This window comes from Pholis gunnellus, assembly GCF_910591455.1.
Source record: "Pholis gunnellus genome assembly, chromosome: 16".
Taxonomy (NCBI): Eukaryota; Metazoa; Chordata; class Actinopteri; order Perciformes; family Pholidae; genus Pholis; species Pholis gunnellus.
This window is the reverse complement of record NC_136543.1, coordinates 1,120,900-1,142,268: the sequence shown is the minus strand read 5'-3', so window position 1 is coordinate 1,142,268 and position 21,369 is coordinate 1,120,900. Positions and strand designations below refer to the sequence as shown.

General features: G+C 41.4%; 1 protein-coding gene across 2 annotated transcripts in view; it reads left to right on the top strand.

Moving 5' to 3' along the window:
* The window catches only part of vars2 (valyl-tRNA synthetase 2, mitochondrial), a 31,594-nt gene that overhangs the window by 2,394 nt on the left and 7,831 nt on the right, over window positions 1-21,369 (top strand). For both annotated transcript variants that reach the window (XM_079176120.1, XM_079176121.1), the window contains 21 exons: window positions 675-796; window positions 895-961; window positions 1,433-1,530; window positions 1,613-1,694; window positions 3,019-3,138; window positions 4,857-4,965; window positions 5,052-5,140; window positions 8,650-8,740; window positions 8,913-9,040; window positions 9,229-9,332; window positions 10,185-10,266; window positions 11,662-11,738; window positions 11,921-12,008; window positions 12,190-12,283; window positions 13,395-13,465; window positions 13,550-13,675; window positions 13,799-13,903; window positions 17,643-17,711; window positions 17,800-17,878; window positions 18,795-18,925; window positions 20,465-20,617. In XM_079176120.1, coding sequence (XP_079032246.1) covers window positions 675-796; window positions 895-961; window positions 1,433-1,530; window positions 1,613-1,694; window positions 3,019-3,138; window positions 4,857-4,965; window positions 5,052-5,140; window positions 8,650-8,740; window positions 8,913-9,040; window positions 9,229-9,332; window positions 10,185-10,266; window positions 11,662-11,738; window positions 11,921-12,008; window positions 12,190-12,283; window positions 13,395-13,465; window positions 13,550-13,675; window positions 13,799-13,903; window positions 17,643-17,711; window positions 17,800-17,878; window positions 18,795-18,925; window positions 20,465-20,617 — 2,085 coding nt within the window. The remainder of the gene's footprint in view (window positions 1-674; window positions 797-894; window positions 962-1,432; window positions 1,531-1,612; window positions 1,695-3,018; window positions 3,139-4,856; window positions 4,966-5,051; window positions 5,141-8,649; window positions 8,741-8,912; window positions 9,041-9,228; window positions 9,333-10,184; window positions 10,267-11,661; window positions 11,739-11,920; window positions 12,009-12,189; window positions 12,284-13,394; window positions 13,466-13,549; window positions 13,676-13,798; window positions 13,904-17,642; window positions 17,712-17,799; window positions 17,879-18,794; window positions 18,926-20,464; window positions 20,618-21,369) is intronic.

The window sequence follows — 21,369 nt, the reverse complement described above, 5'->3', positions numbered from 1 at the left end:
AAAGTGATGGCCCCTCACTTATTTATTTATATTTGACTTCCCTTTAGTATAGCCTTTGATATAATCTATGTAATACAGAATAACACACAACACATTGAACAGTTAAATGAAGTGGCATTGTGCATTAACAGTCCGACTGCTGCTGGTTCTTTACATTCTCTGCATATAACCAATCTAATGGATGGCGGCTGTATTTGCATAAAGCGTAAGGCCACTTCTGTTTTTATGTGTGATTGTGACACTGACTTACAGCCTGAGACGCATCACAAGGAGAGCCACACCTTGAACACATTAGCTTTCTGGCTCTGCTGTTCCCAAACTGTTTCTGTAATGTCCCTCCACCTGTCATTCAAATGAATAGCATGTTTAGCCACAGGTAACAATACTAGGAACATGAGTAGTAATAAGAGGCAAGTCAAAATGTTATTGCTGTATTGTTCTCACCAGTTTGTGTTCTGAACAGGAACTGCACTCGTCTTTCTTCATTGTTCTCAGCTGAGTCCGATTACCAGGCTTTTTTTTCACTGCAAACATTTGACTTGTCACAGCAGCAAAAGCACAGTTCATAGCATTAATGAATGCTCCACCCAGCAATTATTGAAATGCATTGTAGCAGGCGGCCAATCAAACACAGACTGTGGCACACCCACTCTCACACCTGTCGTGTCCATCAGGAGAGGTTGTCTCACAGTGTGGATCAGACCTTCGCTCTGTGTATCCCTCCACCAAACGTGACTGGTACGCTGCACCTGGGCCACGCTCTCACTGTAGCTGTGGAGGACGCTCTGGTTCGATGGTAACATCTGCAGCATGTTGTGTCAAGTGTCAGTTGTCGCTAGTTAAGAATTGATCTGTTTGTTTGATAACGTGAAATATCAATTTGTAATCCATCAGGAGGAGGATGCAGGGCTACAGAGTCCTGTGGGTCCCTGGATGTGACCATGCAGGTATTGCAACACAGGTATGACAACGTCTTGTCTTCTTCCTCTTTCATGACAGTCTGGGATTTAAAGGATTGGCTCACATTTTCTCAATTATTTCTTAATTGTTGCTTTGGTTTGATCCCCTGCTATCGTAATTCCAATGGACAAAATCCACAGTCCTCATTTATTCAGTAACTTTGTGAGATCCACTGGATGTGACATACTCAGACTGCTGAAGCTTCAGAATGCAGGGTTTGTCCCCCATCACTTCCATTAGAACTCCTGTACCGCAGTACACTGGGAATAGTTTTCTCATGTGGAGTTCTTCTTAATGACATGAAGAAACAGCACCTTCACATAAAAGTTCTCTTCATTAAACAGAAAGCATATCAGTGGTTTGGTTGTGAGGTGGTGAGTGATGTTAATTTTGTTCTGGCTTTGCATGGACAGGATTTTAAGAAACCTCTCACTGCTGCTGCGTCTCATATAGTCCTTTGTGTCTGTGTTAGACGGTGGTGGAGAGGAGACTGCTGAGGGACAGAGGGAAGCGCAGACAGGACTTCACCAGGAAACAGTTTCTACGTGAGGTGTGGAAATGGAAGAACGAGTGAGTCTTCACATTCATCCCTCGTCATCCTGTGTTTGGGCTGCAGCATGTTAGCTTCACTCTGTCCCTGTGTGTGTCCCAGGACAGGAGAAGAGATCTACCACCAGCTGAGGAAGCTCGGAGCTTCTCTGGACTGGAGCAGAGCGTGTTTCACCATGGATCCAGTAAGATTCCACTCATATGTGTTGCTCTCTTTTCATAGCACCTGGAAAATGTGTAATGTATGTTTGTAGAAGCACAAATGATCCTGATGGATTTTGGAATATGTTGCTCCCCAGGGGTCATATAATCTGAGATCATGGGTAAAAAATATTTGGAGAAGCGTATGGTCAAGTTGTGTTCATTAGTTATTTATTATAACTAAATGAACGCACAGGTTAATGCTCAAATACTATAAGACGTGTCCCACGTTGTACACTGCACATAACAGTCACCATTCGTCAGTCAGCAAAGCATATATTGTCCCCAGTGTTTGATGATTCTGTGATCATGATTATTTGTGAGCAAAAGAAAGAAAAAGGCTGTTCCTGCAGTCTTACTAACTATAACGCAGTGGCGGACCGTGTATTTTATACCTGGGCCTTCAGTGCTGTCCTGCAGCTGAAACACCTCCTAATAACCTCAATATGACGCCACAGCTACGGTTATTATTTGTTTCTAGGGGTGTAACAATACACATATTCATATTAAACCAAACATTCCGTCTCTTACTACTCCGACTAAGCTGCACCTTACACGCTGCACCTTACTGCAGTGCTGCACCTTAAAACTGAGCTGCACGTAATGCTGATGTAATAGTAGGCCAGCTGGCCCAACATGTCAAACTAAAGATCTGATTGGTTGAACAATATGACAATCAACAATATCGTCCCCATTCACTTAGACTGCAAAACTGCCTCGGTCCTCTCTTCTACCTAGAGACACAGAGGTGAAATCTGATTGGATAAAAGCTCTACTTAAAACAAGCTGCACTGCAAGCAGAGCAACTGAGGAGCACAGTAGCTGTGCAATGAGAAAATAAGATAATGGGAAAAATATTTTTATAAATGATAATACATGTAGTATATTTAAGAAAAAATATTAAATTATAAAATAGTTATAACTTTGTGATTCTGTTTAGGCCAGAAGAGAAGGCCTTGCTGGCCCTGACGGCCCACCACTGCTATAACGTGACCTCAGCTTAGGACAGGAGGTTCACTCAGTGCAGCTCTCCATGTGTATCCACATCCCAATAGCTTTCGAGCACATGCCAGTATGTGAACACAGGGGTTTAAGATGTGTCATAACCATGATAAGTTCTTTGATCTATTATAAATAGATTCTACATCTATTTATAATAGATGTAGAATCTATTATAAATAGATTCTACATCTATTTATAAACCAACATAATTACTACCGTGGCGGGGTATTATAACAAGACCGTCAGTATATTGGAGTATACCGTTGGCTTTAATGAGATGTGTAATGTGTTTGAATGTGATTCCAGGTTTTCAGCAGGGCTGTGACTGAGGCCTTTGTCAGGCTGAGTGACTCTGGTCTGATTTATCGCTCAGAGGCTCTGGTCAACTGGAGCTGTGCTCTGGAATCTGCCATCTCTGACATAGAGGTGAATACAGTGAAGACTACAGGTGGACAAAATAATGGATACCACATATTTCAGATGTAAATAAGTAAGGCTCGTCCTCTTATGGGTACCAGCGGTATGCTCAGCTCTCTAGCCATTGGACGACTGGGAAAATGAAAAACTAACTTCAAACATTAATATCAATTTCTAAAGATAGTCCATTAAATATAGGGTTTATTTTCAGTTGTTTCAGACTGATCAACAGAGACAGATTTGAGTCTCTCCACAAATAAATATTAATTAACTTGAGTTTTAGAACATAGAGGGTCAGATTTTATAAGAAAATGTGTGCTGTGGTTTTCATTGAGCTCCTGATCTACTGCAGCAGCTGCTCATAATGCAGTCAGCTCCTGGACTGATCCTGGTTCTGAACCTCATAATGTAGTGATCTTGATCACAAATGCTTATTTTTTCCAGCTCCACCTAAGAAAAACTGATACTATTACTCAAAATACGGCTCCTAAAATTCTGATATTGTAATCTTAAGCATATATTCAATGATTAATACATTAGGAGGCAGTCAACGTGTTGATGGTAAACAAAAAAAGAGATGACTTATAACACAAATCAACCGGTGGAGGGAGAGAGACGGGTGGAGCAGGTGGAGATGGAGGAGATTTTACACTTGATGGTCAAGTTCAAATTCAAACCACAACATCCGACCACTGTTCTCTGCGTTACAGTAATCAGATATTGTGTTCATTAATAGAGGCTTAATTGCTCCATTTTTGTTTCTAATAATAAGTTATGTACAGCTCTGTGTTTCTGTTTCTTGTCCCACTACAACCTTCTTGTGGCTCTCCACCTGTGCTTTGTTTAGAGAGTTTTCCCAGACAGTGAGCTCGGTAAATCCAGCGGAATACAATCTGCCTCTGTCAACATGTCTCCTATTATTTGCGTATGCAACGAGGAGAGAGGCTCACCTGGCAGACACTTGTATAAATAACACAAACTGTGACTCCAACCTGTTGCTTGATAATTACACATCATGTGTCTGAGTAAATCTGGCACAGAATAACTAGTGTTAGACCCATCAAGTCAGAATGTGTGCACAGCCCTCTACCAGCTTTAAACATCCACACACTGCAGTGCTTTCCTCTATTCTTCTTTCTAAAGTTGCACAAACTCTGTCAACATGCCTTTGGTGATGAGATATTCTCAAGTCGGGTCTACTGTTGATAAAGGTATATTTTTAGAGTGTACTTGAGTATATGCAGTTTGTTGCAAATCATATTCCATCAGTCCCACATGCCAAAAAAAATAATATATGATGTCGTCATTGAATTCCTTTTACTGGTTCCAAAATCTTAACTCAGGGTCCATTTACTTTCTTTTCCTGGAGTTTTCATCTACGTTTTCTCAGCGTTGTCAAGGAGATATCTTATTTGTCATCACATGACTTACAGTAAGGATGGACCGTTGGTATGTGATGCCAGGTGATCATGGGGGGTAGTGGGTTTCCTGTACACAACTGAGCAAACTGGATCCACTGAGAGAGACCGACTGCCAGATGCAGTTGAAAGCTCTGGAAAAAGCTAGTAAGAGGACCTTGAGTCAAGATTTTGTTTTTGTCAAGCTATTTCCAAGGTCAAGAATGAATTTTCACGCTCCAACCCATACTGTGTGTTGCCGCCTGGTAAACGTGGCCCATCAATTGTAGAGAATGGTGTATGTACATCAGCTTGTGGATTTGCTGTCAGGTTGACTCCAAGGAGCTGTCTGGACAGACCATGCTGTCTGTTCCTGGTTATGAAGACAAGGTGGAGTTTGGAACAATGCTTACCTTCGCCTACCCTTTAGAAGGCCACGGTGAGTGTCAGGAAATATGATGCATGTTGTGCTTCTTCTGTTTGATGTGCCGTATTATGATTGCCTCACTTTTCCCTGTGTTTTAGATGGAGAGGTGGCTGTTTCCACCACCCGTCCTGAGACCATGCTGGGAGATGTGGCTGTAGCTGTTCACCCTGACGATCCTCGGTATCAGGCTAGTACCAGTTTTTATCCTCTGTCCGTCCGTCTCTATCTGCTCTATCTGCTGAAAGCGTTATCTCAGCAATGCCTTCTAATTTGGAACATATGTCCACTTGGACTCAAGAATTAACTTATTACAATTTGATGGTCAAAAGCTCACTGTGACCTCACAAAACACGGTTTTGGCCATAACTCAAGAATTAATACGCTAATTATGACAATTTCACACAAATGTCTAGTATGAAAAAGTGATGACATTTTGGACAGACGTAAACGGCTCCTTGTCCGGTTTGCAGTGACGGTAATTCTAGTTGACGGAAGTTTTAATTGATGCGAGACACCAATGAATGAATGAGGAATAGTGGGGAGGCTTCAAACTAGAGCAACAAAGAGACCAAAGACAACCCTGTCCTATCTAGAAAACATGCTGTGCATAGGACCCTTTTTTCACAGCTCAAAGACAAAAATATGAAAACACATTTGGAGTCTCCCGCGTGCCTTTAGGTGAACTCCAAACATGTTTTCTTATTTTTGTCTTGAAGCAGTGTCTTATTCTGGCCCCTCTTCCATAAAGGTTTGGTCCTAGGGACAGATACTGTGGAGCCTTCAGCTCCTTCAGGGTTATCTTTGGTCTCTTAGTTGTCTCTCTGATTAATGTCCTCCTTGTCTGGTCCCTGAGTATTGGTCCTCTGTTGGCAGGTTTGTTGTGGTGCCATATTCGATCCATTTTGTAACAATGGATTTAATGGTGCTCCGTCAGATCATGTGACAGATCATGTGACAGATCATGTGACCCTTAAATTGCACACAGGTAGACTTAATTTAATTAATTATGTGAACTCTGAAGGTAATTGGTAGTACCAGATCGTATTTAAGGGTTTCATAGCAAAGGAGATGAATGCATAAGCACGCTCCACCTTTCACTTATTTAATTTGTAGAATTTCTTTTTCTGTTTTTTACATCAACAATTTTGACTATTTTGTGTAGGTCCATTACATAAAATCCAAATAGAAATCAATTTTAATTCCAGGTTGTAAAGCAACAGAATTGAAGAGACGTGAAGGGGGGTGAATATGTATGCATGGCACTGTACCTTCAGCTAGATGCCCAGTACACATTACATCGGCTGCATTGTCCCTATGTAACAATGTTCATCTATGTTGTCCCCTAACAAATAAATATGTATGCAACAAGATATATACATTTATGTGTGGATTAGGGTGGATGATAGGGATACAATCAACCAAGTTCAGTGGTGGAAGAAATACTTGAATCCTTTACTTGATTACAAGTACCAATACCATAATTTAAAAAAATACTCCATTACAAATAAAAGTATTGCATTCAAACTGTTGTAGCTCCTTGAGGTGGAGCTAGTTTGAACTACTTTATATACAGTTAGCTAGTTTAGTTCAATGGTTCCCAACCAAGGGGTCAGGGCCCTTCAAAGGGTCACCAGATACATTTAGGGGTAGTGAGATGATTAATGATGTTGGAGCAAAGAATAAAACATTTGATCATTTTACCACTTGAGGGTTTGAATAGTTGTTTAAATGGCACCATGTCAGAAGTTACAAGAGAAAACTTCTCTTTGTGGAGCTTTTAGCAACTCCTATAAATCTGAAACAACACGGAGCGTCACCTAGATTGTTTTTTTTTTAGAGATCATCATCAGATGTGTTGGTGTAAAAAGTACATAAATATCCCTTTTGAGTTGCACTGGATGAGAAATTTTTACTAGCATAGAATGGAAACACTTAAGTCAAGCACAAGAACCTCAAAATTGTACTCAAGCACAGTACTTTAGTAACTACATGTACTTAGTTAAACCACCACTGATCAAAGTCGATGTATTGTTATATTGCAGTATTGATATACAGTGTGTTCATATAGTGTTCAGCCCCCTTCACCTTTTCACATTCTGCTATGTTGCAGCCTTATGTTAAAATCCCCCCCCCCCCATCAATCTGTTCTTAATACCTTATAATGATGAAGCCAAAACAGGATTTCAGATTTCTTTACAAATATATTTCAAAGAAAAACTACTATACCTCATTGACAGAAGTATTCAGACCCTCCACACTTGAAATGTAGCTCATATTCCTCTTTGAGATGCTTCTACAACTTGACTGAATTGAATTCAATCGATTGGATAAGACACACAGCTGTCTATATGAAGGTCTCACAATGCATAGCAGAGCAGAAACAGGGCCGTGACGTGAAGGTACTGCCTGCAGAGCTCCCAGAGGATCGTCTCAAGCAGAGATCTGGGTTAGGCTACAAGAACATTCTGCTGCGTTGAAGGTTCCCAAGAGCCCAGTGGCTTCCATAATTCTTAAATGGAAGAAGTCTGGAGAACCAGGACTCATCCTAGAGCCGGCAGCTCGGCCAATGTACTGTGGCTGAGCTCCAGAGATATAGATCCTGTGAGGAGATGAGGAGAAACTTGCAGAAGGACAACCATCACTGCAAAACTCTCATCTGGGCCTCATGGCAGAGTGGCTGTGGGGGTGTTTTTCAGTGGCGGGGACTGGGGTAATGGTCAGGGTTGAGGTAAAGCTGAAAGGAGCAAAGTACAGAGATACTTAATGAAAACCTGGTCCTGCTCAGGAACTCAGACCGGGCTGAAGGTTCACCTTCCAACAGAACAATGACCCAAAGCACACAACCAAGACAAAGCAGGAGTGGCTTTGGGACGACTCTGTAAATGTCTTTAAGTGGCACATCCTGAACCCAGACTTGAACCCGATCAAACATCTCTGGAGACCTGAAAATGGTCGTCCATGGATGGACCCCATTCAACCTGACAGTGCTTGAGAGGATCTGCAGAGAAGAATGACAGAAAATCCCCAAATCAAGGTGTGCAAATATGATCATACCCCAGTAGACTCAAGGCTGCTTAAGGTGCTTCAACTAAGTACTGAGTTAAGGGTCGCAATACTTAATACGTCAATGTGATATTTTCTGTTTCTCTGTCTAATATGTTTGAAAAAAATGTAAATCCTGTTTTCACTTAGTCATTCTGCTGTAATAAGTCTAGAGTGATGAGAGGATGAATGTGTAAGTAAGTGTTCTGAAAAATCAGTTGAGGCAAAGCTTATGGACAAAACAGCCAGACAGGAGCAGTCCTATGAATTAACGTCTGACAAATCAAATATTACCATAAAGCAGCTCTGCTTCTCTCCAAAACGTAAACTGTAAAAGATGTATAAAAACTTATATTGACTTGTACTTTAATAGTTCAAAGTCTTGTAAACTGTTTAAATATGAAATGAAGTCTGAAATAAGTGTGCAGAAGTGGAGAAGGTTTAAGAGGATTTGAAGATGTCTCCCATTGACTTACATTGTAAAAACATGTGATAAAAGCTTGTATTATATATTTTAAAAGGTATAAGGGGTAGAAACCATAAAAGATAGAGCTCTAAAGTTGAAGAAAGTACATTTGGATCACAATCTTTTGTGAACATATATCTCTTATAACATATAAGTAATATCTTTCCTATTCATCCACTTTGTTCCAGGCTGTTCATGGGAAGCAGTGCAGACACCCCTTCACCAACCGACTCCTGCCCATCATCACTGATTCAATGGTGGACATGGAGCTAGGAACTGGTGAAAGCAACACTATTGTCTGAACCCCTCTGACACCGTCTCATCAAAAACTGAACACCCAAAGCCTGACGGGCTTGTTCACCTTTACCCTGGACACACAGAGTGAATGCTGTTGCTGTCATGTGATCTGAGCTGCTCATGTTGATCACATCCCTGTGTTTGTGTTCTGTAGGTGCAGTGAAGGTGACCCCTGCTCATGACCATGCTGACTTCCTGCTGTCACAGAGACACTCACTGCCACGTCTTACTGTGATTGGAGGAGATGGGACCATGACTCCGCCATGTGGACAATGGCTCGAGGTGCACGAACACCACTGTTATTATCTGTACACTTTGTGTTTCTATATGATGTGTTGAAGAAAGGCGATTATCTGGATATGTTGCAATGGTCAAAACACGGGGCCATGTAAAACACTGCTGGACATTAGTGATAGAAAAAGCAGGTTGGATGTCTCTTTATCCTTTTCTGTCACTTTGTCTGCGTTAAGGGGGTGAAGCGGTTTGATGCCAGACAGCTCATTGTGGATGCCCTGGTTGAGAAGAGGCTGTTCAGAGGAAAGAAGAATCACGCCATGACGTTACCCGTCTGCAGGTACTTATTCTGACTTTGTGTGTGCATGTATGTCTCTGCTCATGTTAATGCGAAGGTTATTTTTAGCCAGTTAAAAAAAGAGAAACCAAGACTGCAAAGGAGTCACGTTTCTTTACATCCTCAGATTTAGTTTAGCACATAAGTCGGAAGAGGAAAAGAAAATAGACTTGAAAGAGACTTATTAATCAGCGTGTTGCCCCGCCCTAAAGCATCCCCTGCTTTATGGTCTATTTGACTCTAAATGGACCATCATTTACTAAGTGAACATCATGCTGTATTGAAGAAGACTTGAAAGTAGAGATTGAGACCATAAACTCATGTTTACTGAGGTGACAAATCAAGTGAGAATAGTCATTTTCTCATAGACTTCTATACAATCCGACTTCTTTTTGCAAACGGAGGAGTTACCCCCTGATTAGAGAGAATGCAAGTTTCAAACACTTCTGCATTGGCTTCACTTTTTAGACCTGGAGGTTGCCGCCTGGTTTAGGTCCTAATTACGCACATAAAGCCTTAAAGGTACCATGTGGAGTTTCTGACCTCTAGTAGAACTATGGAACAATTTTTTTTTTATGAGTGGGTTACCATTTTGTTTGTATCATCCACATGCACTAGGCTGCACAGTATTCTACTGATGTACAGGTGGCGGTAATGAGCCAAAAACACAGCAATGCGCCAATAAAGAGGTTAGAAAAAGACTACAAGCTTGTAAACATGGGTGTAAAGAATGCAGGATTTAAAATACTTTAATCAGCTTTGTACATGTTTGAATGAAATGCATTGTAATGTATTGTAATGTCCTATGTTTGTGGTTTCTCTCCCCTATGTCTTTCTTCATCCTCCTTGTCTCAGCCGCTCAGGAGACATCATTGAACCTCTTCTAAAGAAGCAGTGGTTCGTTTGCTGTGAAGAAATGGCTAAAAAAGCTATCCAGGTAAGTTGGTGGAGATGTTGAGATTGAGGTGAAACTTTAAATGTTTATAGTTGCATCACATGCTTTAAAGCAGTGGTCACCAACCTTTTTAAGCCCAAGATCCCTGACCTCTGCCTTGGTGACCAGCAAGATCTACTTATTGAGGCGTTGAGAGAAAAAGACTGTCCAGACTGTACTTACAACTTGAGGCTTTTTATTTGGCCTAATTGTAATTGAATGAAATCAAACACTTTGGTCCAGCTTTCAAATTGATGTGACCAAGAACACACTAAATGACTTCATTTCAGTGCAACATAAAAAGGAAATTATTTGTTAACCGCACACAATATGAACAAGAAAAAACACATTTGCAATGAGGATGAACTACCAATATTAACTGTTGTATTTATCAACTGACGTTACAACACAACACTGACACAATTCTCAGTCAGTGCAACTAATGTAAGTGCAGTTCAGCTCTGTGTCCCATCACAATGCCATCAGAAGTCATGTGACTCAAGTCAGTGTGATGCTGTGACTGAACACTGAGTGCCTTGTAGTTCGGCTCATAAGCACAGACAGCCAGTCTGAGGCAGTCTGTGAGGTGTCTGTCTCCTTACCTCCTCCTCTACCCTGGTGTTCTCATGTTTCCTTACCTCCTCCTCCCTCACTCCCTAACTGTCCGTGCTGGATCTGTCCCCGTTGTTTTAAAGCTAAATACGTTGTTAGCATGACATCATCCAGCTAGCCAAACCTGTCTGGTGCAGCTAGTAGAGAAGCTTCATGTTCTGCTTCCCTTTCCCGCTAGTCTGCTGTCTGATTGTGAGGTCAGGCTGATCTGGGATCAGCTCTTTAACTGCAGAATCACCGCCAAACTTCTCCTCTCAAACGGGTCTTGGAGGAGCAGTGCTCGCGCCGGCGCTCATGCTCGCCTGTAGAGACTTCTCCTGACGAGAACGCGCAGCTTGGGGCCAAATCGTTTTGGCCCCACTCTGAATCTATTTGAAGACGCTGATTGGCTAAATTGTATGTCACTCATTTATATCTTTAATAAGCAATTGGCTAAACTGCTTCATAGACCCGCCTCGGTAGGGCCCACCAGTTGCGCGTTCTGAGACGTGCACACACAAGCGGAGATGATGAGCAGACAGGCTGCAGACAAAATCCCCTTCAAAATAAAAGCACATGATTTTTTTTTCTTGAATTTATTTTGATTTTATTTTGGAGAGCGACAGGGAAAGTCTCCGAGATCGACCTGTCGATCGCGATCGACGGGTTGGCGACCACTGCTTTAAAGTAACCATGTCAGGCTCCTTATAGTAAATATAATAAAGAATAGAGCAGTCAGGTCATCCTTGAACTCTTGGAACACATTTAAGAAATACTAAAAAAGGGGACTATTTCTTTCCCTGTCAGGCTGTGGAGGACGGACAGCTGGAAATCCTGCCTCACTACTACACTAAGACATGGAAGAACTGGCTGTCCAACATCAGGTAGGCTGTCTTGGCCCTTGACTTGGACAGAACCATGTGTTTGAACAGTGGTGTGAGGGGGAACAATTGCAGTGTGTGTTGTTGTTACTGGTGTGATATGTGCGTGAAATGACACCACTGATGAATGAGCTCTTTTTTTCAACAGATGGGTTGTCAACAATGTACCTCTGTTTGCCTTGCAGTGATTGGTGCATTTCCAGGCAGCTTTGGTGGGGTCATCAGATCCCTGCTTACCAAGTGGAGTTTCCTAGTTCTACTGACAAACAAGAGGTTGGGTTTGTGATTATTCTTATGTTCTAAGAATAATACTACTGTGAAATGTTTGGTTCATCTGTTAGACTCACCGGGTTTGTTCAAGCCCCTTCATCTAATGCAACCCTGAATAGAAAATAAATGCATCTAGAAATGTATGACTGGATGATGTTTCTGTGTGTGTGTGTGTTTGTGATAGGAGCAGTGGGTTTGGGGACAGAACGAGGACGAGGCCCGACAAAGAGCTGCTGTTAAATATGGAGTGAAGCCAGAAGACATTACTTTGACTCAGGGTGACTCACCTCTGTCTTGTCTCTTAACCCTACTCTACATTCACCATCACATTCCGGCAAATGGAAGGGAAAGCTCATTTAACCGCAGATTTACACCAAGATGTTGTTTTACATTTGCTATTACTGCTACAGTTGTGATTGAGTGAATGAGTGAGTGAGTGCACTTCTGTGTCTGTCCTTGGCTAATCTCTCATTCTGCTGCAGCAAATTGCATAATATTTTGGGTGTTTAGTTATAGCTGCATGCTGAAGGACCAGTCATGGTTCCAGTGACTCACACTTTCTCAAAACACCTTGTATTGCCTGTTTTGTAATGCCATTGACTGCCTGCTGACTCCTCACTTACTACTCTTAAACGCCCCCCGGATGGAAGGGGCCGTGAGTGAATACAGCTGAGGGCATCACCGACTCCCAGTGTTTTCTGGTAACTCCTGCCCTGCTTTCCTAATGCGGACCTCTGGCCGTGCTCTCCTCGCTGGCTTTCTGCTCTGGTAGCAAACGGTCCACCTGTCCAGCACCCAGCCCTAACCTACAGCCAGATCTTCAGTTGCCAGTTGTCTTTCCCAGCCTCCAGCCTCTGAGCGACTCTGCCAATGCTTCAAGCCTCAAGATCTCTGTCCCAAGCGTCCAGGCCACCCTCCAGAGTGCTCTTGCCAATGTTGGCGGCCTCCAGAGTAGCTCTGTCTAGTCTTCCGTGTGCGGTCTCCATTGTCCAGACCTCCCTTCTCTTTGGTTCTTCCCACTGAGCCTGTTGCTGAATCCTGAACCTTGAACCTGAACCTGTACCCGTGTCTGCCTGGACTATCTGCATTCGGGTTGATTCCCGGCTGCCTGGCATCAGCAATGACAGATATATAGATTTCAGAATTTTTTTATTCTCCAATATCAATACCAGAATCAATAATCGAACAGGCTACTTCTACTCCTACTACAACTGTACAGAATATTAGGTAATAAGCAGTTTTTCAATCAATGGAGGCAAAACCAACCAGTTAAAAGCCTCCTACTATAAATAATGTTGCCATTGTAGTGCTGCTCTGGTAGAACTGGCATTAATTTAAATACACGCATGTATGTCTTTATTGGTTACATCTTCATACTTTCTGTGGCAGACACTGATGTCCTGGATACGTGGTTCTCCTCAGGGCTGTTTCCCTTCGCAATGCTTGGCTGGCCTGAGCAGGTACTGCACCAATTCCAGCAGAACATAGTCCTCCATAAACAGCCCTGTCCCTTTGTATCATAACCACACCTTCACTTCCCACAGACCACTGACCTTCAGCGTTTCTACCCCAGTTCCATTCTGGAGACGGGCAGTGACCTCATCTTCTTCTGGGTGGCGAGGATGGTGATGCTGGGCACAGAGCTGACTGGACAGCTGCCCTTTAAACAGGTTCTTAGATAATGACAAACCTAAAACAAAACGGTATTAATACAAAAACTATTAATTGATTACTGTGTCAGCCCATCCTGCTGTTTTTCTCTTTCCCTTTCCTCTTTCCATTATGCCTTTCAGGTTCTCCTTCACTCTCTGGTGAGAGATAAACATGGCAGGAAGATGAGTAAATCTCTGGGAAATGTCATTGACCCATTAGATGTTATACATGGAGTCTCTCTGGAGGTAGGTAGCACCTGGTCTGGTCCATGAGGCAAATTACCATTAATGACTTGCTGATATCTATCACACTGAATGAAGGGGCAGCACTCTGATGCTTTTTAAAGGGGAAGTATTAGAATATATCAGTCATGCAAATGTGTGTGTGTGTGAAGTGGACATTTTCTTTGATGATCTCCATCAATACACAGTACAACTTAAAGCTATCAAAGTCAGTTAAGGCGATATATGTAGTGTTTTTGAAAATACCACATTTCCAACATACCCTCTTAAATCCTGTTTCCTTGCCATTTTTGAAAGAGGCAGAAAAAAGTTGTATCTACACTAGTGTAGCAAAAAGATGATCTGTGCCTCTTTGTCTTCCCTCCTTACAAGATAACTATTGTTGTAAATCAACTGGTGAGACTCCCTCATCCTACATTTCCCATTAAGATAGTGTCAGAGGAGACTTCCCCTGTCATGTAACCGTTGATGGCTGTGTAAAGATTGTGCTCCCTACCGGTCAGCTCAACCCCCTACATTCAACACGTTATTCAAACTAAAAACTGAGTTGTAAGGTGGAAGGGGGAGTTGATGGCTGACATTTATCAGAAGATCGAGGGAACAACTGGAAAAAATAAAAATCCAGAAAATGTTAAAAGAAATGTCGGAACACGTACTCGTACATTTGTTTCTTATCATAAACGTTGGATTGTGTAATGCGTAAGGCCAGGTCCTGCAGAGCGATAATAAGGTCTGAATACTATATGTTGTTATTTTCCCTCAAATTCCTTAGACTTGGGATGGTCTGAGAGATCTTCGCTCTGAGGCAGATTAATAGTAGAGTCTATTTGAACAAATGCATTTTCATCAAAATACCGGTTAATACGGAGCAAGCCACCATTGAACCACCAACAGTTTGTTACAAAGCCCCACCTAGTGGTTGGAGTAAACCCCCAATACCCCCCCAGGCAGCAAACGAGTTCGAACGAATTCTGATTTCAAACACATCTAATTCAAATTAATATCGGAGCTTAAGAATGAAGACGGTTGATTTAGAAATGTCGAGGGTAAACTGGAATACAGAGAGGTGACTTTATTCAATATACTGTATATGCCCCTCCTGGGAGCAATGAGACGTTTTTCAAAAACCTTTGTTGGCCTCATTTGTGCTGGGGATCTAAATATAATCCGTCAATTAGATACAACTATTCATGAATTTATTATTTTTTTACCTTTTATATCTGAGAAACGAGAGAGTGTAAGATCGGTACGGAGAACTTTTCGGCCCATTCTGGTCTGTACTTAAAGTTCCACATGGATAGTAAACACCATTCATGAAATAAGAGACCCTGAATCTCACAAACTAATATGTAAACTAGATGGCATTCAAAAAGCGTTTGAAACACACTACAAGTGTTTGTACATTCGACTGGATGAAGCAAAGGTGCGTACAAAAGAACACTTTCTAAACCAGTTCCACCTCCCTTCTATTGCAAAATGACAAAACAATGAATTCACAAGGAGATATCTATTGAGGGAATTGATGCAGCCTCTCTAATCTGAAAGCAGGCAAATGGACCAGGTGCCGATGGGTTCCCGGCCAAATGGTACAGACAATGAGAGAGCAAGCAACAGCATTACTCAATGAGTGTTTCATGAGTGAGGAAAGAGATTATATCTGTAATCCCTGAAGAAGGCAAAGATAGAAAGAAATGCAGTGGATACAACCCAATCAGTGTTTTGAATCAAGACATCATTAATAGATGGGGATCAACCCAGTTTTATACAGAATAGACCGACTCAGGATAACATTAACAAGTGTCCCCAGATTAAAGAACAAATAAACCCTGAAAGCATCACCACCAATCTGTGAGTCTAGATGCTGAAAAGCATTTGACTTCTAGGGGTTAGGGTGTTTTCATCAAGTTATAGAGTAGAAATTTGGCTTCTGCAAGAACTTCATACATACACACATACATACATACATACACACATACATACATGCGACTGTGGCTCAGTGGAGAGCAGGGTCGTTCTTCAATCAGAGGATCGGTGGTTTGATCCCCGGCTCCGCTGGTCGCATGTCGATGTGTCCTTGAGCAAGTCACTTAACCCCAAAATTGCTCCCGTAGCTGTGCTGTGTGTACCATCAGTGTGTGAACATGACATGTAGTGTGAAAAGTGCTTTTGAGTGGTCGAAAAGACTAGAAAAGCGCTATACAAGTACAGTCCAAAATAGCCCCTAGAATCAAATCATAACAAATTGGACTTCAGAATCAATGCTGGATGCAATGTGGGCCTCAATTACTGATCACTCTCACATCTTGTCTTGTGCCATTTTACAGCCTTTTTGGACTGATGTTCAACCCGCCACAAGGAGTATATAAGGGTTTGATATTGAGATCACTTGTCTCTCTATACATATCTAAGGATCTGGGTATCGGAGATAAATAGAAACATTTACTGAAGATAGTAATGATAGCAAACAAAAAGGCAATGGCAAGACGCTGGCTTCTTAGAGAGCCTTCCACCCTGAATCAATAGATAGATATTGTAAACAGCATATACAATAAGAACATATGATATACAGTTAAGGATTACAGAAAGTAAGGGAGTAGAGTACTGGACTAAATGGGATACAAAACCTGATTAACGAAGAGTCTGACAAGTGAAACTACAGTAAATGCAGTTGTGAAACAAAAGTGAATGTGATTAAAAAATGTCCCATTCTGTGACTAACAACTCCAATATATATATATATGTATATATCATCCAGTGTAACTAAGTGACCTCATGTTTACTGTGTTCTAAAACAGAAACAAGTTTTAAAAAGAGAGACGATAGCATCAGAGTATTTCAAGCTTTGGCTTCAGTTTAGAAAGTACTATGGTTTTCACAGAGCTTCAGTCCACACACCAATCCTGAACAATCCCCTGTTCCATTCAGCTAACTGTGATCTGCTTAATACCCATCGCTGTCACTGCTTTCAAATCAGGCACTTTCTACAGAAAGTCTACTGCAATGCAAGGCGCTTCACAAAGCACATTTCACCAACGCTAAGTTGGCAAGGATATTTTCAGAGAGAAGTGAAGTGTGTTACCGGTGTCAGACATCTCCAGCTGACCATTTCCATGTGTTCTGAGACTTTTGGTCCAATATATTTCACAGGACCCAGAATCCCCTTCTGGACTTTATTCACAGCCTGACTATCACTCCTAACACTGACGGTGTTGGCTGAGTAAAGCCTGTTAGAGAGAATGAATTTCTTTATCTATTCATGCGCATATTCATTTTTTTGTTTGTTTATATTTGTAGTTATATTTATTTATATGTCTCATGTCATTTGTTTGTTTTGAATTTGATCAACTGGGGATGTGTTGGGATGTTTACTACAGACTTTTACACTACAGGCCAAAATAAATCGATTCATGACTTCCATACTGAGTAGGAGTTTATTCAGAATCAGAATCAGAATCAGAATCAGTTATTGCCAATGTATGTTTCACATACAAGGAATTTGTCATGGCGGGTGGTGCATAACATTAAACAATCAACAACAATCAACACAGTGCAAGAAATAGAAACATATTAAAATTGACAATATAAAATAAAAGGGAAGGCATCGTATATTATCTGAGAATAAAAGCGTTTTTCGGTGGTGACGTGACCGTACAGCTGATGTACTGTTAGTAGGAAAGTGCCCACTGTGACAGCCGCCTGTTGTGATTCCCTCAGAGACGTTTCGTTGCTTGTTTCCTCCCAGAGACTTCAAGAGAAGGTGAAGGAGGGAAACCTTGACCCCAGGGAGAGACTGGTTGCTATGGAAGCTCAGGTCAGCTCCCCTCTCTGTTTCTTTCTGGCTGACTGAGCACACTCATTACTTCCTCTCTTATCTGTCACTTCCATCTGCTTCCCCACAGAAGAAAGACTTCCCCAAAGGGATCCCTCAGTGTGGGACTGATGCTCTGAGATTTGCCCTCTGCTCTCACAAGATGCAGGGTGAGTGACTCTCGTCTCTCTCTCTCTGTAGAGGACGGCCATTTGTCTGAGTGAATGAATGTGTGGAGCTGTGTGATGTCAAACAGTGTTACAGGAAAAGAAGAACTAGACGGAGAGACAGATGAGACGTGAGCAGCTGCAGTGACATGACATGGTTGTGTTTCACAGATCACTCATCAGGTGGTCTGCTCTGTGTCTCCTTAAAACTAGTTTTAGTTGTTTTCACTTAGAGCTGTTACAAAGAAATGTTCTCATTCTTTCATGAAATTCATTCAAAGTTCATTTCAGTTCAAAAGTGTTTCTCTTGAGTAACATGTCTCTTTGGTTAGTCCACTTTTCTATACTTCTGCCTGGAAGGATTTTCTCCCATGGGATGATGAATGTGTTCAGAACATTTGATGTCATTGTAAACTAGGGCTGGATATGAAACCAATTGAAATCCATCTATCTGAACCACAGAGTATTGGAGCTTTAAAGGGGGTCTCCACTCCATCACATGTGTAAGGCTCAAGTGAGACAATGGAAGAGGATCCTGGAAGTCCAGTTGGAGTAACAGATTTATACATGTAAAAGCTGCTCACATTTCACTTTAGCGTGTCATTTATATTTGCAGGATTGCAGGACTTTAGTGGCGACGATGGCGAGGTAAACAGTAGGAATAAGAATTAGCTTGTACGGCCTCTGATATTTGAACGTTAGCTTCTTTTTGTTAAATGAAATAGTTTTATATTTATATTTGTTTATATTTCTCTAAGTTGCATTCGTCCTTAAACTCGATCTGGACCACATTCCTACGATGGACCAACTTACAGACAGATCAACCAATGAACTGACCTAAGCCCTGCCACTAGTGAACTTAACTATCCACCTTAAGTCTGTTTGCCTTCACACTGTGTGGGACTCTTCTTTTCTTCAGGAGAAGACATCAGTCTGTCCATCTCTCAGGTCCTGAGCTGCAGACACTTCTGTAATAAAATGTGGCAGACGCTTAGATTCACACTGGGAGTGCTGGGTGACAACACAACACCAGTGGGAACACTGGAGGAGGTACAGCAAAGACACCGCCAGTTGCACTACTTTTTTATTTTCATATTCATCTACTTAGTTGTACTGTTGGTGTACAAGGGCTAAGCTTGTCTTTACATTACTAGGATATTAGAACAATAACTTTTCACCACACAGCACATCACTTTGTTGTGCAAAACAGAAAGACGATGCTGTTCACGTTGCACAAATCAGCAGCTTGCCTCAAAAGATGGAGAGAAGGATCGGCTTAAATGTAAAAATCCCTTTGAATAGAGTAAAGAAAATGCCACAAACCTCCTGTACAGAGCCACATAGTGTATAATGAAGCATCTTTAATCAGCACTGACTTATGACCTGTCATTATGAACAATGATGTGACATAAAGACTACCAGTGGTTTTGTCCAGTGGTTGCTAACTATAGCATGATAAAGCAGCTCATTGGACTAATACAGAATGTCTGAAGAGAACAACAGCATCTCATGTCAGACAGAGTTTGTTGTTTGAGGTAATTTAATGGATCTAGCAATCTGTTTTAATCCTCATTCAACCTTGTTGAGTTGTCAGCACCATAAATCATCACAATCTCATATGACTGGAATATATCAAAGAGAGTCTGGATGTGGTTAGCCTAGCTCAGCATTAATACTGGGAGCAGTTAGCCGGGCTCTGTCTAAAGTTCCAAAATACACCTCCAAAGCTCACTGATTCACATTAGTCAGAGACGCTGGGCGAATGGATGGTTTTTCAATAGTTCCAGCACGTAACTCCCCAGAAACATCTAACTGTGGTTTTCACATTTCTGGTTGTGTGCAGATTAAAGGTGACATACAACATGTTGGGACCTTTAGAGGGGTTGGGAGGTGTACTTTTGAGCTTTAGACAGAACCAAGGTAGTTTTTTTTCCAGTTTCCAGTCTTTATGCTATGTTAGGCTAACCGTGTTGTGCTTCTTACTTTACTCACACATGAGATTGATTTCACATTTGAGGGAAGTCTTTCTAAAAATGTAAATTAGCACCGTGTATAGCATATTGCACATGCTATAGCAGCTCAGGCAGCAGAAATAGAACTTAGCTTGTTGAGTAAGAAATGACACTTTAACTGCTCTGTGTTTTGAGTAACTGAACCAGTAAACCAGCACTACCATGGAGTCAGAGAATGTAGAACTCTCTCCACCTTCAAACCCTGTCTTATAACGCACCTCTTTAAACTGGCATATTTAGTCTCAATCTGTCTCCGGTGACTACACCACATTGAGTCTTGCGTTGCTGAATATTTTATATCTAGTTATTGTATTACCTTATTATTGTATATTACTGTTTTATTTGATTTTATGATGATAATGTCCTTGAGTGCTTTGAAAGGTGCCTATAAATACAATACATTATTATTAAAGAAGAATCAGTGTGTCAAACAGACTCTCTGCTTTAAATAAAGAATGTTTATGTGAAAAGGATGTCCAAATTCAAATGTGTATTTGAGTGAAGCCCAGCTGAAGGCTAGCTTCATCAAGCCTCTTTGTACAAAAGGTGTATTGACTAAATAATATAAATGTTTCAGACGAGTGCTCTGAGCAGCTTGGACCGCTGGATCTGCTCCAGGCTCTACAGCACTGTAGTGGAGTGTGAGCAGGCCTTTGAAGCCTACGAGCTGCACGCTGTCACGTCTGCCTTGTACTCTTTCTGGGTCCACAGCCTGTGTGACGTCTACATGGTGAGGAGCACAACTTTCACATTGCATTATGGGTACACTTTGAAGATTAGAAATGAGAAGACTTTGTATTGGCAGTAATCTACTCACTGCTCGGTCTAAAAAGGAAGGATGATGTGTTCACCTAATTTCTTCATGGCGACAGGAGGCTCAGTCAAAGGCTGATGGAAACACATTAACCAACATGAACCCAGAGATTTTGAGTGGAGCTAATGGTAGTATGTAACCCAGGGGTCTCAAACTCAAGGCCCGCGGGCCAAATCCGGCTCGCCACGTCATTCTATGTGGCCCGCAAATCCGCCAGCAAAAACAAATAATTAAAAGTTAGACTTGAGAATAAAAATATCCCCATAGTCGAAATTATGAGATAGAAAGTCGAAGTTATGAGATAGAAAGTCAAAATTATGAGATACTTAAACACACAGTCAAGCAGCTCATCATAGGTTACTCTACATTTAACATATAAATGTATTGTGAGTACATTGAAGACTACTTTAAACGTGGCTTTACAACACATGAAATACTTCACATGGATTGTGCAAACGCACCCTTGAAAGGATTTTAAGCTTTGAACAAAGTTATTGTAATAACTTGTGTTTGATATTTGTCTTTGCTATTTTCTTTAAAAGTTTGATCTTTGATAGAGTAATGTGGGTTGAATTTGGGTTAATTGGGTTGAAATTTAAAGGATTTAAGTTATAATAACAGAAATGTGCTTAAATATATGTTTACATTTATATAACTGCATGTAATAT